We start from the raw sequence: 15,665 nt of genomic DNA, 5'->3' as shown, positions 1-15,665 counted from the left end.
TTCTCCCTTGTCAGCAATGGTTAATTCTAAAAAAAGAAAAAAAAAGGTTGTCATGTAGCTCTCGTTGCAGCCAGCGTCCTCGTACGAAATTAGTAGTTAATGAGAAATCGTATGAGCCTGAAATACACAGTAATTGCATATCATAATTCGTAATGAATTCCGATGGCTAAGTTTAACTTAAGCGTAGTCGGAGTCCCGCAAACATGACTGTTGAGGCCGGAATACTGGTACGAGGTGTGGCTAGAAAAAAACCGGACTAGTACTGCTGAAACAATAAAACGAATGCAATAAGGCTGAAAGTCGCGTGGCCTGTCACGTGACTCTCGCTCCGCCTACTGCTCGAGTTTCATCTGCCTCCTGCACTCAGTCTGCCCGTGGCGTCTGTTTTAAGTAGTTGACGTTTTGTCTGTGCGTCGGAAAATGTTGAGTGTACAGAAAGAACAGCGTGTTAACATCAAATTCTGTTTCAAACTAGGAAAATCTGCAAGTGAAACGTTTGTAATGTTACAACAAGTGTACGGCGATGATTGTTTATCGCGAACACAAGTGTTTGAGTGGTTTAAACGATTTAAAGATGGCCGCGAAGACACCAGTGATGACACTCGCACTGGCAGACCATTGTCAGCAAAAACTGATGCAAAAATTGAAAAACTCGGGAAACTTGTTCGACAAGATCGCCGTTTAACAATCAGAGCAGTGTCTGAGTTAACAGGAGTTGACAAGGAAAGTGTTAGGCAGATTCTTCATGAAAGTTTCAACATGAACAAAGTGTGTTCAAAAATGGTTCCAAAGTGTCTCACAATTGAACAGAAGGAACGCCGAAGAGTGATTTGTTCCGACATCCTGGAAAACATTGAAAGCGATCCCACCTTCTTACAAAATGTTATTACTTGCGATGAATCGTGGTTTTTTACTTACGATCCTGAAACTAAACGCCAATCGATGCATTGGAAAACTCATGGTTCTCCACGACAAAAAAAATCACGAATGTCAAAATCGAAATTCAAGGCAATGATGATTGTTTTTTTTTGACATCAAAGGGATTGTGCACATTGATTGGGTACCAGAGGGACAAACAGTGAATCAGCATTACTACATTAGCGTCCTGGCTACCCTACGTGAGCGAGTACGGAGAAAACGGAACGATTTGTGGAGAAAAAAGTCATGGATCCTTCACCAAGACAATGCCCCAGCTCACAGTGCGTTGTCAGTGAAGACGTTTTTGGCAAAACACAACATTCCCATCTTAGATCATCCACCCTACTCACCTGATTTGGCCCCCTGTGACTTTTTTCTTTTCCCTAAAGTCAAGTCAGCTTTGAAAGGAACTAGATTTGAGACTGTTGAAGCAGTAAAAGAAAAAGCGACGGAAGTAATGTATGGACTTACCGAAAATGATCTGCAGCATTGCTATGAACAGTGGAAAATTCGTATGGAGCGGTGTAGAGACCGAGGAGGAGAGTACATTGAAGGAGATAACATGAAATTGTAAATAATTGTAAATAAATGTTTTTTCCAGCATCAGTCCGGTTTTTTTTCTAGCCGCACCTCGTATAGTGCGCGCCTGGGACCTCCGTAACGCTGGGCTGCATCGTGCCCCTGCATAGCAGGCCACTAGTGCTGTCGCTGTGTCGAGACGTTCCGCTTAAATAACAGGCTTGCCGACATGAAACATTTACAGACTTCTGCTGAGACACAATTAAAGCACAGATATCTAGGCCTAATGCTCGTTTGCTCTCTGAAATTTAGAAAACACCTTGAAATAAAAGGGTCAAAAAATTAGAACAATAAATGATATTATCAGAAAGATGACTGGAACATGCCGGGGATCACAAGCAGACAATTCACGTGCAGCAACACTTTCGAATCTGTGTTCTGTTGCCGAAAACTACGTTCGTGTATGAACTAGAAGTAGTCGTGTCAGTAATCGGATATGAAGCTAAACTGTTACTGCACAAGTTCACTCCTACTTTTTGTAGTATACTAAAGACTCACCCTATCTTTGCGTGGGGAAAACTATTTATGGCCTGACGGCTTGTTTATAATATGAAGTAATACACATAAACCTTCGTAGTGAATCAGTCTATGTTTTAGTGGAAACCGTATTAAAATGCCTACAGCAGTTCCTGAGATTAGTCTTCGCGAACAGATAGAAAAACGTGGTGGAGGACTTTAATTTATAATATGTAATGGCAGCAGAACTCAACAGACAAACTTTCAGAGGTCGTAGTTTGGACAAAAACAAGAAAAAAAAATCTAGTAAACATAGGCTCCATGCATACTTATAACTATGAGCACTTGTCAGTAGAAGAGACGTGTTTCACAACGAAGATGAACAAGTTCTCATAGCTCTTAAGGTATATATTTTACAGCCCACGTTTACTAGACTTTTTTTTCTTGCTTTGGTCCATGGTATCATCTCTGAAAGTTTTTCGGTGGAGTTCCGCCTCACCCTGCAGATTCCACTCAAGCTTCGCTGGTCTCTGCAGTAGCGATGGCTGCTTACATTATCACCTTTCCCTCTATATGCCGCCTCCTCTCTAGCTGACCAGCTTGTAACTCCTAACATTGCCACGAGATACCACTACAAATGCCAGTTAAATATAGAATAGATAACAATACATATATTACATACTCATCATTACTATAAACAATAAACGGGCCCAACAACATGGCGAATGGACCACTCAGGATTGGCACCATGTTCTCTTCACCAATGAGTGTCGCATATGCCTTTAACCAGACAATCGTCGGAGACATGTTTGGAGGCAACCCGGTCAGTCTGTGCTCCTGAGTCACTATTTCCACCTAGAATAACTCTGAAAGTATGACAGTAGCCGAATAGTTTGTGGGGCAAATGTTACACAGGACAACGGGGGCCATAATATGCCGTTGGTTTTTTGTTGCTAGGTGGGGTCGTGTCACAGATATGGCGAATGGACCGCTCAGGATTGGCATCATGTTCTCTTCACCAAAGAGTGTCGCAAAGGCCTTCAACCAGACAATCGTCAGAGACGTGTTTGGAGGCAACCCTGTCAGGCTGAACGCCTTAGACACACTGTCCAGTGAGTGCAGCAAGGTGGAGGTTCCCTGCTGTTTTGGGGTGGCATTATGTGAGGCCGATGTACACCGCTGGTGGTCATGGAAGGCACCTTAATGGCTGTATGATATGTGAATGCCATCCTCTGACCGATAGTGCAACCATATCTGCAGCACATTGACGAGGCATTTGTCTTCATGGACAACAATTCGTGCCCCATTGTGCACATCTTGTGAATGACTTCCTTCAGGATAACGACATCGCTTGACTAGAGTGGCCAACATGTTCTCTAGACATGAACCCTATCGAATGTGCCTGGAAAGGGCTGTTTATGGACAACGTGACCCACCAACCACTCTGAGGGATCTACACCAAATCTCCATTGAGGAGTGGGACAAACTGGACCAACAGTGCCTCAATGAACTTGTGGATAGTATGCCACAACGAATACAGGCATGCATCAATGCAAGAGGACATGGTGCTGGGCATTAGAGGTACAGGTGTGTACAGCAATCTGGACCACCACCTCTGAAGGTTTTGCTGTATGGTAGTACAACATGCAGTTTTTGGTTTTCAGGAGCAAAAAAGGGGCAGAAATGATGTTTATGTTGATCTCTATTCCAATTTTCTGTACAGGTTCCGGAACTTTCGGAACTGAGGTGATGCAAAACTTTTTTTGATGCGTGTAGTTTCAAAAAGGGCTTGCTACATAAAATTTTTATGGAAAAATTATACATCAGACTTAAAGCTGCCCTTAGTTTACTCTGACAAAACATGGATTCCACAGGAATGCAGAGGTAGCAGAGTAAGTGAATACTCAAATTCCCTCCCCCCGAGCACTGTGTGAGCATTCCTGCATCTGCTGATACCACATGCGGTGCAAATTCAGGTGGCCATGCAGAATAAAAGTGGGTCTTTTCAGTCAGCGAGCAGTTGTGTAGACATCATCTCAATCATCCTCACCCAGTTCAAGTCAGTATGATGCCAGAACATTAACTACAAGACTGTATGCATCATGTTATGAATAAAGTAATGTAAAAGTAACTTATCATGGCTATGAGTACTGATCACCTGCTTGCCCTGATGACCCCACACCCCACCACCACTCATCCTGGACTAGATCCTGTACAAAATGATGTCAGGAATGGTAACCTCAGTGTTCCTTTATCCTTCACAATTCCTGTGGAGAGAAAAAAAATTACAGTCTTCCATGAGGGGTAGAAGTGATCATGTGCGGTGTCCATACATGGAACTAGCACAAGGCTAATGAATACACCATTCTTCCATCGGAACTTCAGTGATACAGAGGAGCGACACCCAACACTAAAGGTAGGATTGCTATAGATACTGGCTTTGCTTAGCATGCATGTGAATGCAGTGAAAGCAAATTTTTAATAACTGGAGTAACTGGGTAATCAGTCATGATAGACACACAGTAAGGTGTAGATTTGAAGACTCGTATAATGCAATTACACTCAGAAAATCAGCAATTAAAAGCAGATACAGAAGGTAGGAGGGATGTGAGGCAAGTATATAGCACCCTCGGAGTAAGACTGACATGAGTAGTTTATTGATTTATGGAATTCAGAATCCTGTAGCAGCGTTTGTATATCTCATTGGTGAGGATATAAGCACAGTCATGATTGGTGAGGCTATAAGCACAGTCATGGCATACATTATGTATTACATCTCTATTTAAAAACAAAAAAAAAATGCTACCTGCTGCATTAGCAAAAAAATAAAATAAATAAATAAAATAAAATAAAAATGATGTAACTCTTACATTTTTAATGGATTCTCACATTTGTGAATCTGGATTGACGATTGACATCAGCTGTTTGTGACAAATGAAAATTTGTGCCAGATTAGGACTTGTACCCAGATTTCCTGCTTATCACAATTGGTCGCTTTAACCACATCAATTATCAAAGCATGCCTCCATGATGGACCCTAACTTCTATATGTCATTGAGTCCACAACCCTTCTGCTCACACATTCCATGATCCCTGCACAGGGAGAGATAAATATTTTATCGTCATTTAAGTCCCTCGAGGTATGGATACTTCATTGGTGGTTACAATGTCTGTGTTTATACAGTGTCTATATGTTCATATTACGATGTCCTTCAGACATCCATGTAGACACTGTTCTGATGGTTAAAACTGTGGTAAATATTACAAAATGAATCAGCAATTTGCAAATCTGGACTGACATCAACTGTTTGAGAGAACTGAAAATTTGTGCTGGACCAAGACTGTAACCCAGATTTCCTGCTTATCTAATTTTAAATCTTAAAAATGTAGTCTATTTAGCATTGTAATAACACTGCTGTATTTAGATTGTGAAACTTGTTCTGGAATCCTCGCTCATTTCCTTATTATTATCACATGACTCACTCTTGTCTGGCATAACTGTTGGGCCATCCTTTTGAAGTCAGTGATCTGATGGCTTACATCTCAGTTTTGAATTACTTGTTCTCCTTTGGACCTCTTCAGGGATTACAACAAGTTCTGGTTTGATGAACATTTGTGTTGGCCCACACATGCTGAGTATTATGTCTGTATGGCTTTCCAAGTGTTTTGACCACTACTGATCTTAAAGCATTTGCTGGTCTTAGAACTTCTCCTCTATTCCTTAAGATATGATTTATTGATAAGTTACACTACAGATTATTCATTTCATTTTCTTGAGTTTTTCTGGATGGCTGATTAATTCTTGCACTCATGCATCTCAGTCTACAACATCTAAGCCAGATTACTGTTGAAATCATGTATCTAAGCATTACCCACCCTGTCTTGATGTGGCAATTGAATAACCTTATTTCCTCTTTGTAGTTGCACCTGTAGATCTGTGAAAAATGTTGTGACTCTTGCAGACTCCGTAGCATGACTGGTTTGAGGAGGGAATTCTGTGCCTATTTAATTCAGGTGTCAAATACACTCCTGGAAATTGAAATAAGAACACCGTGAATTCATTGTCCCAGGAAGGGGAAACTTTATTGACACATTCCTGGGGTCAGATACATTACATGATCACACTGACAGAACCACAGGCACATAGACACAGGCAACAGAGCATGCACAATGTCGGCACTAGTACAGTGTATATCCACCTTTCGCAGCAATGCAGGCTGCTATTCTCCCATGGAGACGATCGTAGAGATGCTGGATGTAGTCCTGTGGAACGGCTTGCCATGCCATTTCCACCTGGCGCCTCAGTTGGACCAGCGTTCGTGCTGGACGTGCAGACCGCGTGAGATGACGCTTCATCCAGTCCCAAACATGCTCAATGGGGGACAGATCCGGAGATCTTGCTGGCCAGGGTAGTTGACTTACACCTTCTAGAGCACGTTGGGTGGCACGGGATACATGCAGACGTGCATTGTCTTGTTGGAACAGCAAGTTCCCTTGCCGGTCTAGGAATGGTAGAACGATGGGTTCGATGACGGTTTGGATGTACCGTGCACTATTCAGTGTCCCCTCGATGATCACCAGTGGTGTATGGCCAGTGTAGGAGATCGCTCCCCACACCATGATGCCGGGTGTTGGCCCTGTGTGCCTCGGTCGTATGCAGTCCTGATTGTGGTGCTCACCTGCATGGCGCCAAACACGCATACGACCATCATTGGCACCAAGGCAGAAGCGACTCTCATCGCTGAAGACGACACGTCTCCATTCGTCCCTCCACTCACGCCTGTCGCGACACCACTGGAGGCGGGCTGCACGATGTTGGGGCGTGAGCGGAAGACGGCCTAACGGTGTGCGGGACCGTAGCCCAGCTTCATGGAGACGGTTGCGAATGGTCCTCGCCGATACCCCAGGAGCAACAGTGTCCCTAATTTGCTGGGAAGTAGCGGTGCGGTCCCCTACAGCACTGCGTAGGATCCTACGGTCTTGGCGTGCATCCGTGCGTCGCTGCGGTCCGGTCCCAGGTCGACGGGCACGTGCACCTTCCGCCGACCACTGGCGACAACATCGATGTACTGTGGAGACCTAACGCCCCACGTGTTGAGCAATTCGGCGGTACGTCCACTCGGCCTCCCGCATGCCCACTATACGCCCTCACTCAAAGTCCGTCAACTGCACATACGGTTCACGTCCACGCTGTCGCGGCATGCTACCAGTGTTAAAGACTGCGATGGAGCTCCGTATGCCACGGCAAACTGGCTGACACTGACGGCGGCGGTGCACAAATGCTGCGCAGCTAGCGCCATTCGACGGCCAACACCGCGGTTCCTGGTGTGTCCGCTGTGCCGTGCGTGTGATCATTGCTTGTACAGCCCTCTCGCAGTGTCCGGAGCAAGTATGGTGGGTCTGACACACCGGTGTCAATTTGTTCTTTTTTCCATTTCCAGGAGTGTAGTTACTAGTATTATGTCACATAGTCTCAAGTGTAGATATGTTGGACAGAGGCAGGGAGCACATTCAGTTGTCTGTTAGTATAATATCACTTAATTTCTTGACTTGATAGACTGTAAGCTATTGCAAAATGCCGTCCTTGAGATATCTGATTAGTATCCTTTTTGATATTTTTAATAAGGTAATATTTTTGTGAATAATGAACCAAATGCTATGCAGATTGTGTATGTTTGTGTGAAAACTAGTGTGCTGGAACTATTATCAACAATGAACACTTCAGAGGCTCTTATGTAGAGTGAGTTATGAAAAGTAAATGATGTTACCAGTAAACCATTATACAGATAACAATATTGATGCATGAAGAAACAGTCTATACTGAATGAACAAAATGTGGACATATCCCACACTGAACATGTGAAATTCTTACATTTAAGTGCAAATAGACACTACTAATTGGGAACCAAGTTCTGTGAGCATACTGTTGACTGAGAGTTTGTTGATGCCACAAGAGGGCTCTGGAACATGTAAACACGATGTGAGTGCCTGAGTAGGTGTTACCTAAAGTACCTGGTGGACATGTCTTTCTGTTGCCATCATGTGAGGACAGTGGCCATGTTGTGACATCTCGTGTGAGCCGTACAGACTTCACATTGCTGCGACACTTTGTCTCCATTGTTTCCTCACTCTCATCAGCCTTCTGAAGGAGACAAATGAACATTTTTATCATTTCACGGGGAATACTGCATCTCAAACACATTCCGAATAGTGGAGCATGTGTACCACAGAGGAATTTACAGTGTTATGAACTTGTGAGCACATGAACTTAATAATGATATGATTTCAAAACATTGTGCCCACAGTGACTGCAAGATACTGGATTCAGCTTCTGGCTGTGTGAATTCTAGTGATTAAATTATGAACTTGAAATGAAGAACTTTAACAAATATGATTGAATATCGCAAGGACACAATTGTGCTGGCTTGAGTTCTATTAATTCTTCTCGCACACTTTGTTCCTCTCAATAACTCTGCCCAAAGCAGGTCCTCAATTAGAATTTTGTGCTAATTCCACAAAGAGAAATGTGTTTTCTTTACTCATACCTGTCGTACAATCAGTTTTTGAAACCTTTGACGTTCATCTTCTCGAGTCCACGTAGTTTTGGACACTCCTCTCACCCTTGTCCCGCTGTGTGTGGACTGCATCTTCAAAACTGAATATTTGACTGGCTTTCCAATCCATCCTGTGGTCTACCATATCATCTTATGGAATGTAACCAGTGATGTGGGAATGAAAAACATCTCACTCAGAATTTAAGTGGGTTTTCTTTGAGACCATGGGAGAATGCTGAGATGTACCTACCCCACTCCTAATCTGAAAGGCAAATCATTCTATAGTGCATATTCTGGAAGAAAATGAAGCTGCATGAACTCTAATGAACATAAATATTGGTTGAGCAAACTGTCACCATCTACTGTGTAAAGCTCAAAGCATCTCACAGAGCAAAATTACTTTTGTAGTACTTTACAAAAAGTCTTGAAACAATTCTGTAAAGAATATATTTATTGTAAATGTTTAACCGACTGCCAGGGCCAATAAAGAATTTTGTAAACTATTGTCAAAGATCTTTACTGTCTATGCTTCTAGATTATTAATTATTTATATTGTGTTTGAATATTTCCCTTTAAAAAATGCAGTTATCTTCAAGATTCAATAGAGTAGTTGCTCATGGGCTATTTCTACTTTTTACAATGCACTAGCGGTAAACTTATAATTGAGAGAACTTCTTAACTCAGTGGTAGCATTGTGTTGTCATGAACTAATTGACTGAGAAACACATAGCTATACAGAATAGCTGGCGAGCAGTGAAGTTTGTGCAGCCAGCATTTGAGTAATGTTTCTACAAGAAAATAAGAAAAAAAAATGGGACACTATAGTGTCCACTCCTCCATAAACAGATACATGAATTAACTGCAACTAGTAACAAATGGTTCAAATGGCTCTGAGCACTATGGGACTCAACATCTGAGGTCATCAGTCCCCTAGAACTTAGAACTACTTAAACCTAACTAACCTAAGGACATCACACACATCCATGCCCGAGGCAGGATTCGAACCTGCAACCGTAGCAGTCACACGGTTCCGGACTAAATTGCCTAGAACCGCATGGCCACTGTGGCCAGCTATCTAGTATCAGTCACAGACAATAATCAGTAGGCCAAAAGTAGGGAGATACAGATTCAGTTTTTATTGCTGCCCAATTTCAACTATTTTCAGCACTGATATAATTTTTCTTGGCGGTGCACAGTGAATTCATGTAATGTCTCTCTCCTTTTTTAGCTGCTATAAAGTACAGATGTGCCTATATGGTCATCCATGGTTACATGTATTAAATTTGGGCCTGGACAGTGGCTTCTGTATAAAGATTAACATTTTCACTGTGGGAGAGCAATTTTCTGATAAAAAATAAAAAGGCAAATTTCAAAATATGATACTTTTCATTACAGCCATTATCGAACAACCTTTACTAAACACTTTCATATCCAAAACTCCACTGAAACTAATGATCTAAGATGCCATCAGAAATGTGAACATAGGTTTCCAAATCAATAGGAACTTCCTCGTCCCTAATAAAAGGTGAAACAGAATGACGCATCAGCTTACCACCTTTGGAGGTGAGTAAACATGGTTTGATAACATACAGTTACCAATCCATTACTTTAAAAGGCCAAGTAACTGTCAATGTTATCTATAAACATGTGTGCAGACTTACAGTGTGTTTTTGTCTTTACTAGCCACAGCTAACATTTTTGGTCTACATGCTGTTATCAACTTCAGTTTACAAAGACAAGGTTCAGTAAACATTATACCTAATAGCATTCTGTTCTGTAATTTGCACACTTTATGTAAGGAATACTCTGATTTATATGAATCTAATGTCTGTTGTGAACAAAACACTGAAACACATGTTTAATTAAAGCTAATGCCACCCCTCAACATGACCCATGTCTTTTCTTTAATGACACAGTTGGTGATGAGCATGAGAATCATGAATGAATGAAGAAGATAGAGAACCAGGAAAGGAGAATTAGAGTATGGAAACTGAAGTACAAAAAGTGAAAGAATACCAGGAGATTACAAGGGAAAAGTTACCAAAAGATGAACTAAAAGTGGAAGAGGAGGAATGAAGACAATTTAAAAGAGCTATGGTAGAAGCTGCAATAGTTGTATGTGGAAGAAGAAGTGGAAGAAAATGGTGGAAGGAGACATCATGATGGAAACATCATGGTGGGATGAAAGATTGAAGGAGGTAGTGGGAAGAAAGAACAAGGCCTTCAGGCTGTGGTTCTGAGAAAGGACTGAATTTGCAAGAGAGGAGTACAAGGAAAAGGAGAAAGAAGCAAATAAGACAGTAGCTGAGGAGACAAGAAAGTGAGTGGAATAATGAACAAACATGATGGAGGAAGAAATGGTTCAAATGTCTCTGAGCACTATGGGACTCAACTGCTGAGGTCATTAGTCCCCTAGAACTTAGAACTAGTTAAACCTAACTAACCTAACGACATCACAAACATCCATGCCCGAGGCAGGATGCGAACCTGCGACCGTAGCGGTCTTGTGGTTCCAGACTGCAGCGCCTTTAACCGCACGGCCACTTCGGCCGGCATGGAGGAAGACAGCAGAAGAACAAAGAAAGAACTGTGTGGAATGGTCAAAGGTAAGAGGAGAGGTTTGAGAGAGGATGCAAAAATGATGGATAGAAATTGGAATGAGATTAATAACAAAGAAACACTGAAGATAGTGTGGACGGAGCACTTTGAGCATTTCCTAAATTTGGATGACATTAAAGACAGAGAAATATGGTGGAAAACAGCACCAGATAGTGAGGCTTAAGCTCCAAACAGACCCAGACTGGGGCTGGAAACTGTTCATGATGATTACGTTGTTGTTGTTGTTGTTGTTGTTGATGATGATGATGATGATGATGATTGGATGACATTAAAGACAGAGAAATATGGTGGAAAACAGCACCAGATAGTGAGGCTTAAGTTCCAAACAGACCCAGACTGGGGCTGGAAACTGTTCATGATGATTACGTTGTTGTTGTTGTAATTAAAAAATCATAATGGCTCCATGTGTCATCATGCTGATTTGATACCATCTGAAACATCTCACTGTAACATAGATGATTATCTGATTCCATCATGGCAGTCAGTACAACTTTCTAACAATATCAACACAATAGAGTGTTGTTGCAAGTGCTCTTCCAATATATGATGACTGCCATGATGGAATCAGATAATCATCTATGTTACAGTGAGATGTTTCAGATGGTATCAAATCATCATGATGACACATGGAGCCATTATGATTTTTTAATTACAACTATAGTCATTACCCATAGTCTAGATTCAATGGTTGTCACAAAACCTGATGCCCCTAAATGATCAAGTTCCTTGATGATGATGATGATGATGATGATGAAGTAGCAATAAAAAACGATTATGGGCATACTGGAACTTTCTACTCTGATCATCATCATCATCATCATCAAGGAACTTGATCATTTAGGGGCATCAGGTTTTGTGACAACCATTGAATCTAGACTATGGGTAATGACTATAGTTGTAATTAAAAAATCATAATGGCTCCATGTGTCATCATGATGATTTGATACCATCTGAAACATCTCACTGTAACATAGATGATTATCTGATTCCATCATGGCAGTCAGTACAACTTTCTAACAATATCAACACAATAGAGTGTTGTTGCAAGTGCTCTTCCAATATTTCAAAAATACTTAGAGCAGGTTAAACAGTGGTACCTAAAGCTATGAACTATCTAGATGACATTATATTTGCTGGGTCTAACGAGGTGCAGTTGATTAACAACATCAGAGTTCATGGACTCAAATGTAAATTAAGTAAGAGAAGTTTTTTCCTAACTGAGGATTCAGTACCTTGTCCATGTACTAAGAAATGATGGTATCAGACCCACATTAAAGTGATTAATGATATCCATGCACCCAACTATTTGAAGGAGCTGCTTTCATTTTCAAGCAAGATAAATTACTATGGCAAATTTACACCAAATGCTGCACCGGTACCATACCCTGTCAATTAGCTTAAAAAGAAAAAAGAAATCAAGTTACAGCAGTCCTCCATTTGTCAGACAGCATTCTTGAAGCTGCCTGGCCACATTTACAGTAAAAAACCTTTAGTCTGGCCAATGGATGCTTTATAATTCAGGATGGATACTGTTCTGTCACTCAAGTCCCCTGGTGGTACTACACAACAACCAATTGCACATGTATCCAAAACACTAACAGCAGCACAAGTAAATTATATCCAAATAGAAAAGGAGGCACAGGATGGGCTAGAAGTTCATCATCATTTCACTTACTAAGGAGGACACTGGTATCATGTGCAAATAGTGTACTGGTAGTGGCACTGATGCTAAACAATAAGTTGTTTATTTTACAGAAGGAACAGGACTGGTCCAAGTACTGCACTACAGGGCACATATCATGTGATATCTTCATAATCAGAGTAGAAAGTTCCAGTATGCCCATAATCGTTTTTTATTGCTACTTTCTGCTTCCTGTTTGTAAGATATTAGCTGAACCAGCTCAAAGGAATGCCTCTGATACCACAGGACTGCAGTTAACAAAATTATGTAATTTTTGAATTAAAATACTTTTGGCAAATGAAGGAAGACCCCAACCTGTTTTTGGGTTTTACACCTAGGCACCTAAGATGGAGAATATGTGCTCATACAAAGCACTCTTCATGGATTTATTCTTCCTTAAGTCATGCTAAGCACCGGAGAGAATTTGGATCCTTCCCTGAAAATATATTAATCTTTTATAAATTGATCTTTACAGAAACTTCCTGGTGGATCAAATCTGTGTACCATACTGAGACTTTGCCTTTTGTGGGCAAGTGCTCTACCAGTAGAGCCACCAAAGCATGACTCACAACCAACCCTAACAGCTTTACTTCTGTCAGTGCCTCAGTGAAGCTGTGAGGATGGGTCATGAGTTGCGCCTGTGTAGCTCAGTTGGTAGAGCACTTGCCCATGAAAGGCAACGCTCCCGAGTCCAAGTCTTGCTCCAGCACCCAGTCTTAACCCACCATGAAGTTTCATATCAGTGCACACTCTGCTGAATATTTTGTTTGCAAGAATTCTTTATGCCAGTTGTTGCACGACATCATTTTAGAATCTTTTGATTTAATATGTTTTAGTTTGAGAGGAAAATTATTATGAAACTAGTAAAAAATATATTTAAAAAAGATTTCTTTTTGACTGTACCATCTGCTTCAAAACACTTCACCACAAATTTTCTGCTGCTACAAAATTGCTGCAGTTTGAAGGGAGGGAAGCTGGCAAGGATCTCGCGGTCTGTTCAGGGTGCTGACACTTGATAGGTTAAAACCCTGAGTAATGTCCACTGATATCTGGTGAAGGATCTAAGGTCTCTAATTGTAATATATCACCTCTCCCCCAACTGTGAGATAATTCTTTTCATTTAGTTTTACAGGAAAAGATAAATTGCTACTTATCATTAAGATGGCACATTAAATTGCAGACAGGCACAATTAAAAGACACTTACACAAAGCTTTTGGCCACAACATTTATCAGCAAAAGAGAAACACACACCATTCATACACACAAGTAAGCATCCCCACCCCCCCACCCCACCCCCCCCACCCCCCTCTCTCTCTCTCTCTCTCTCTCTCTCTCTCTCTCTCTCTCTCTCTCTCTCTCTCACACACACACACACACACACACACACACACACACACGACTGCCAATTCTGGATCATAATGCAACTATCATGTGGGATGGCAGCAGAAATCTGGAGAAGGTGGGAAGGGTGGAGGGATAGTAATGTATATAGATATATGTTAATAACACATACATTTTATGATACAGTATTTCTTTACTAACCAACCAAGGTATACTGTTTAGAACCAACTAATATAGCAAACAATATTTTTCTCCATCATACTTTTTAAAACACACATACAATGGCACAGAAAAGTGTAACAACAATACAGTATACTTCAACATTCATAAATATATCACAGCAGTAGATCTCCATCTGTGATGCTCTGTGGTGCATACTAAAATAAAACTAAAAAGTACAGCTGTCTTACACAATTCTGTTAGAATTTACATCATACATCTAGGAACATCAAAAATAATTTCAGTATTTTAATGCAATTTGAAATACTGAAAAAAATCTATGAAATGGTTTTCTGTGAAACAATAAATACTGCCTGTGAACCTCTTACAAGTAATTCTCCTGTTTTTTTCTTTATAAGATCAACCTCTAAGAATGCCATTTTCTTTCCTGCACGAATTGTTCTTGCATCTATTATGACTTCATCACCTGTTGTTGCTGGCTTGAAGTAACTGAAAATACGAAAATATTGAAAGTGTTGTTCTTTAGATCAGTAACATTTAATATCTTAGAACAATTTCACCAAATTTTTAATCAATAAGTTTACCAAATTTCTTCAGGCAGTTTACATGGGCAAATTTACAAAAAAAAAAAAAAAAAAAAAAGTACGCAAATTACAATTTTCATCATAGTACATGTAAGAGAGAAATGAAAGACTGACTGAAGACAGAAGAAGTGAATTAAGATATATTTCATACACATTGTTGAAAATACAATCAGCTTTCATCCAAAAACAGCTTAAAACAAGCATGCATACACTATTCCAAATGAAGATGTGATCATGCAGCACCATCACAGCGACATTAGTGAAAAGATTACACAACTTTATACACAAAATTACTCATACAAATCCGTTGTTGAATGTTTCATGGAACAGTATGCTATCTATAAGTGATTTCAGAGAGACAGATATTTGTAACACCCATAAGACATTGTCTCATGTCCCGTCACAGTCTGTGTGATGCCAAGTTTGGCACATGAGGAGGTGTGGCATAAAGTGTCAATCTGATAGAATGTGCCAGTTTGACTCATCAGTATTCAGGAGATTTATAAGCAGCGTGTGAAAGAGTTCAAACAAGGCAGCATGACCAGGAATACAGGCAACAATGAAATGAAGGAACCAGTGGATAGCATAATACACAGCAAAGAATGTGTACTGAAGAACACAATGAGACCAAGGTGTGGGGCGACTGCCTCATTTGCACTGAGAAATAGACCAGATGCCTTTATTGACAGTGCTCAGGAATGGATGAAGACTAGTTTGCATACAAGGTTCAAAGCCAACTGCAACAGGCCGGA

The 15,665-nt window shown here is 40.8% G+C and overlaps 1 protein-coding gene across 7 annotated transcripts in view; it reads right to left on the bottom strand.

The window, feature by feature from the left end:
* Positions 1-14,322: 14,322 nt before the first annotated feature.
* LOC124795510 (acyl-coenzyme A thioesterase 13-like) overlaps positions 14,323-15,665 on the bottom strand; it is a 35,064-nt gene continuing 33,721 nt past the window's right edge. For all 7 annotated transcript variants that reach the window (XR_007016709.1, XR_007016708.1, XR_007016710.1 and 4 more), the window contains exon 3: positions 14,323-14,818. Coding sequence is in view for 4 of the 7 variants with exons in the window: in XM_047259573.1 (XP_047115529.1) it covers positions 14,647-14,818 (172 nt within the window). In the remaining 3 variants the exon portion in view is untranslated. The remainder of the gene's footprint in view (positions 14,819-15,665) is intronic.

Source organism: Schistocerca piceifrons, chromosome 4, assembly GCF_021461385.2.
Source record: "Schistocerca piceifrons isolate TAMUIC-IGC-003096 chromosome 4, iqSchPice1.1, whole genome shotgun sequence".
Taxonomy (NCBI): Eukaryota; Metazoa; Arthropoda; class Insecta; order Orthoptera; family Acrididae; genus Schistocerca; species Schistocerca piceifrons.
The sequence above is the reverse complement of the archived record's forward strand: the minus strand, read 5'-3'. Positions and strand labels throughout refer to the sequence as shown.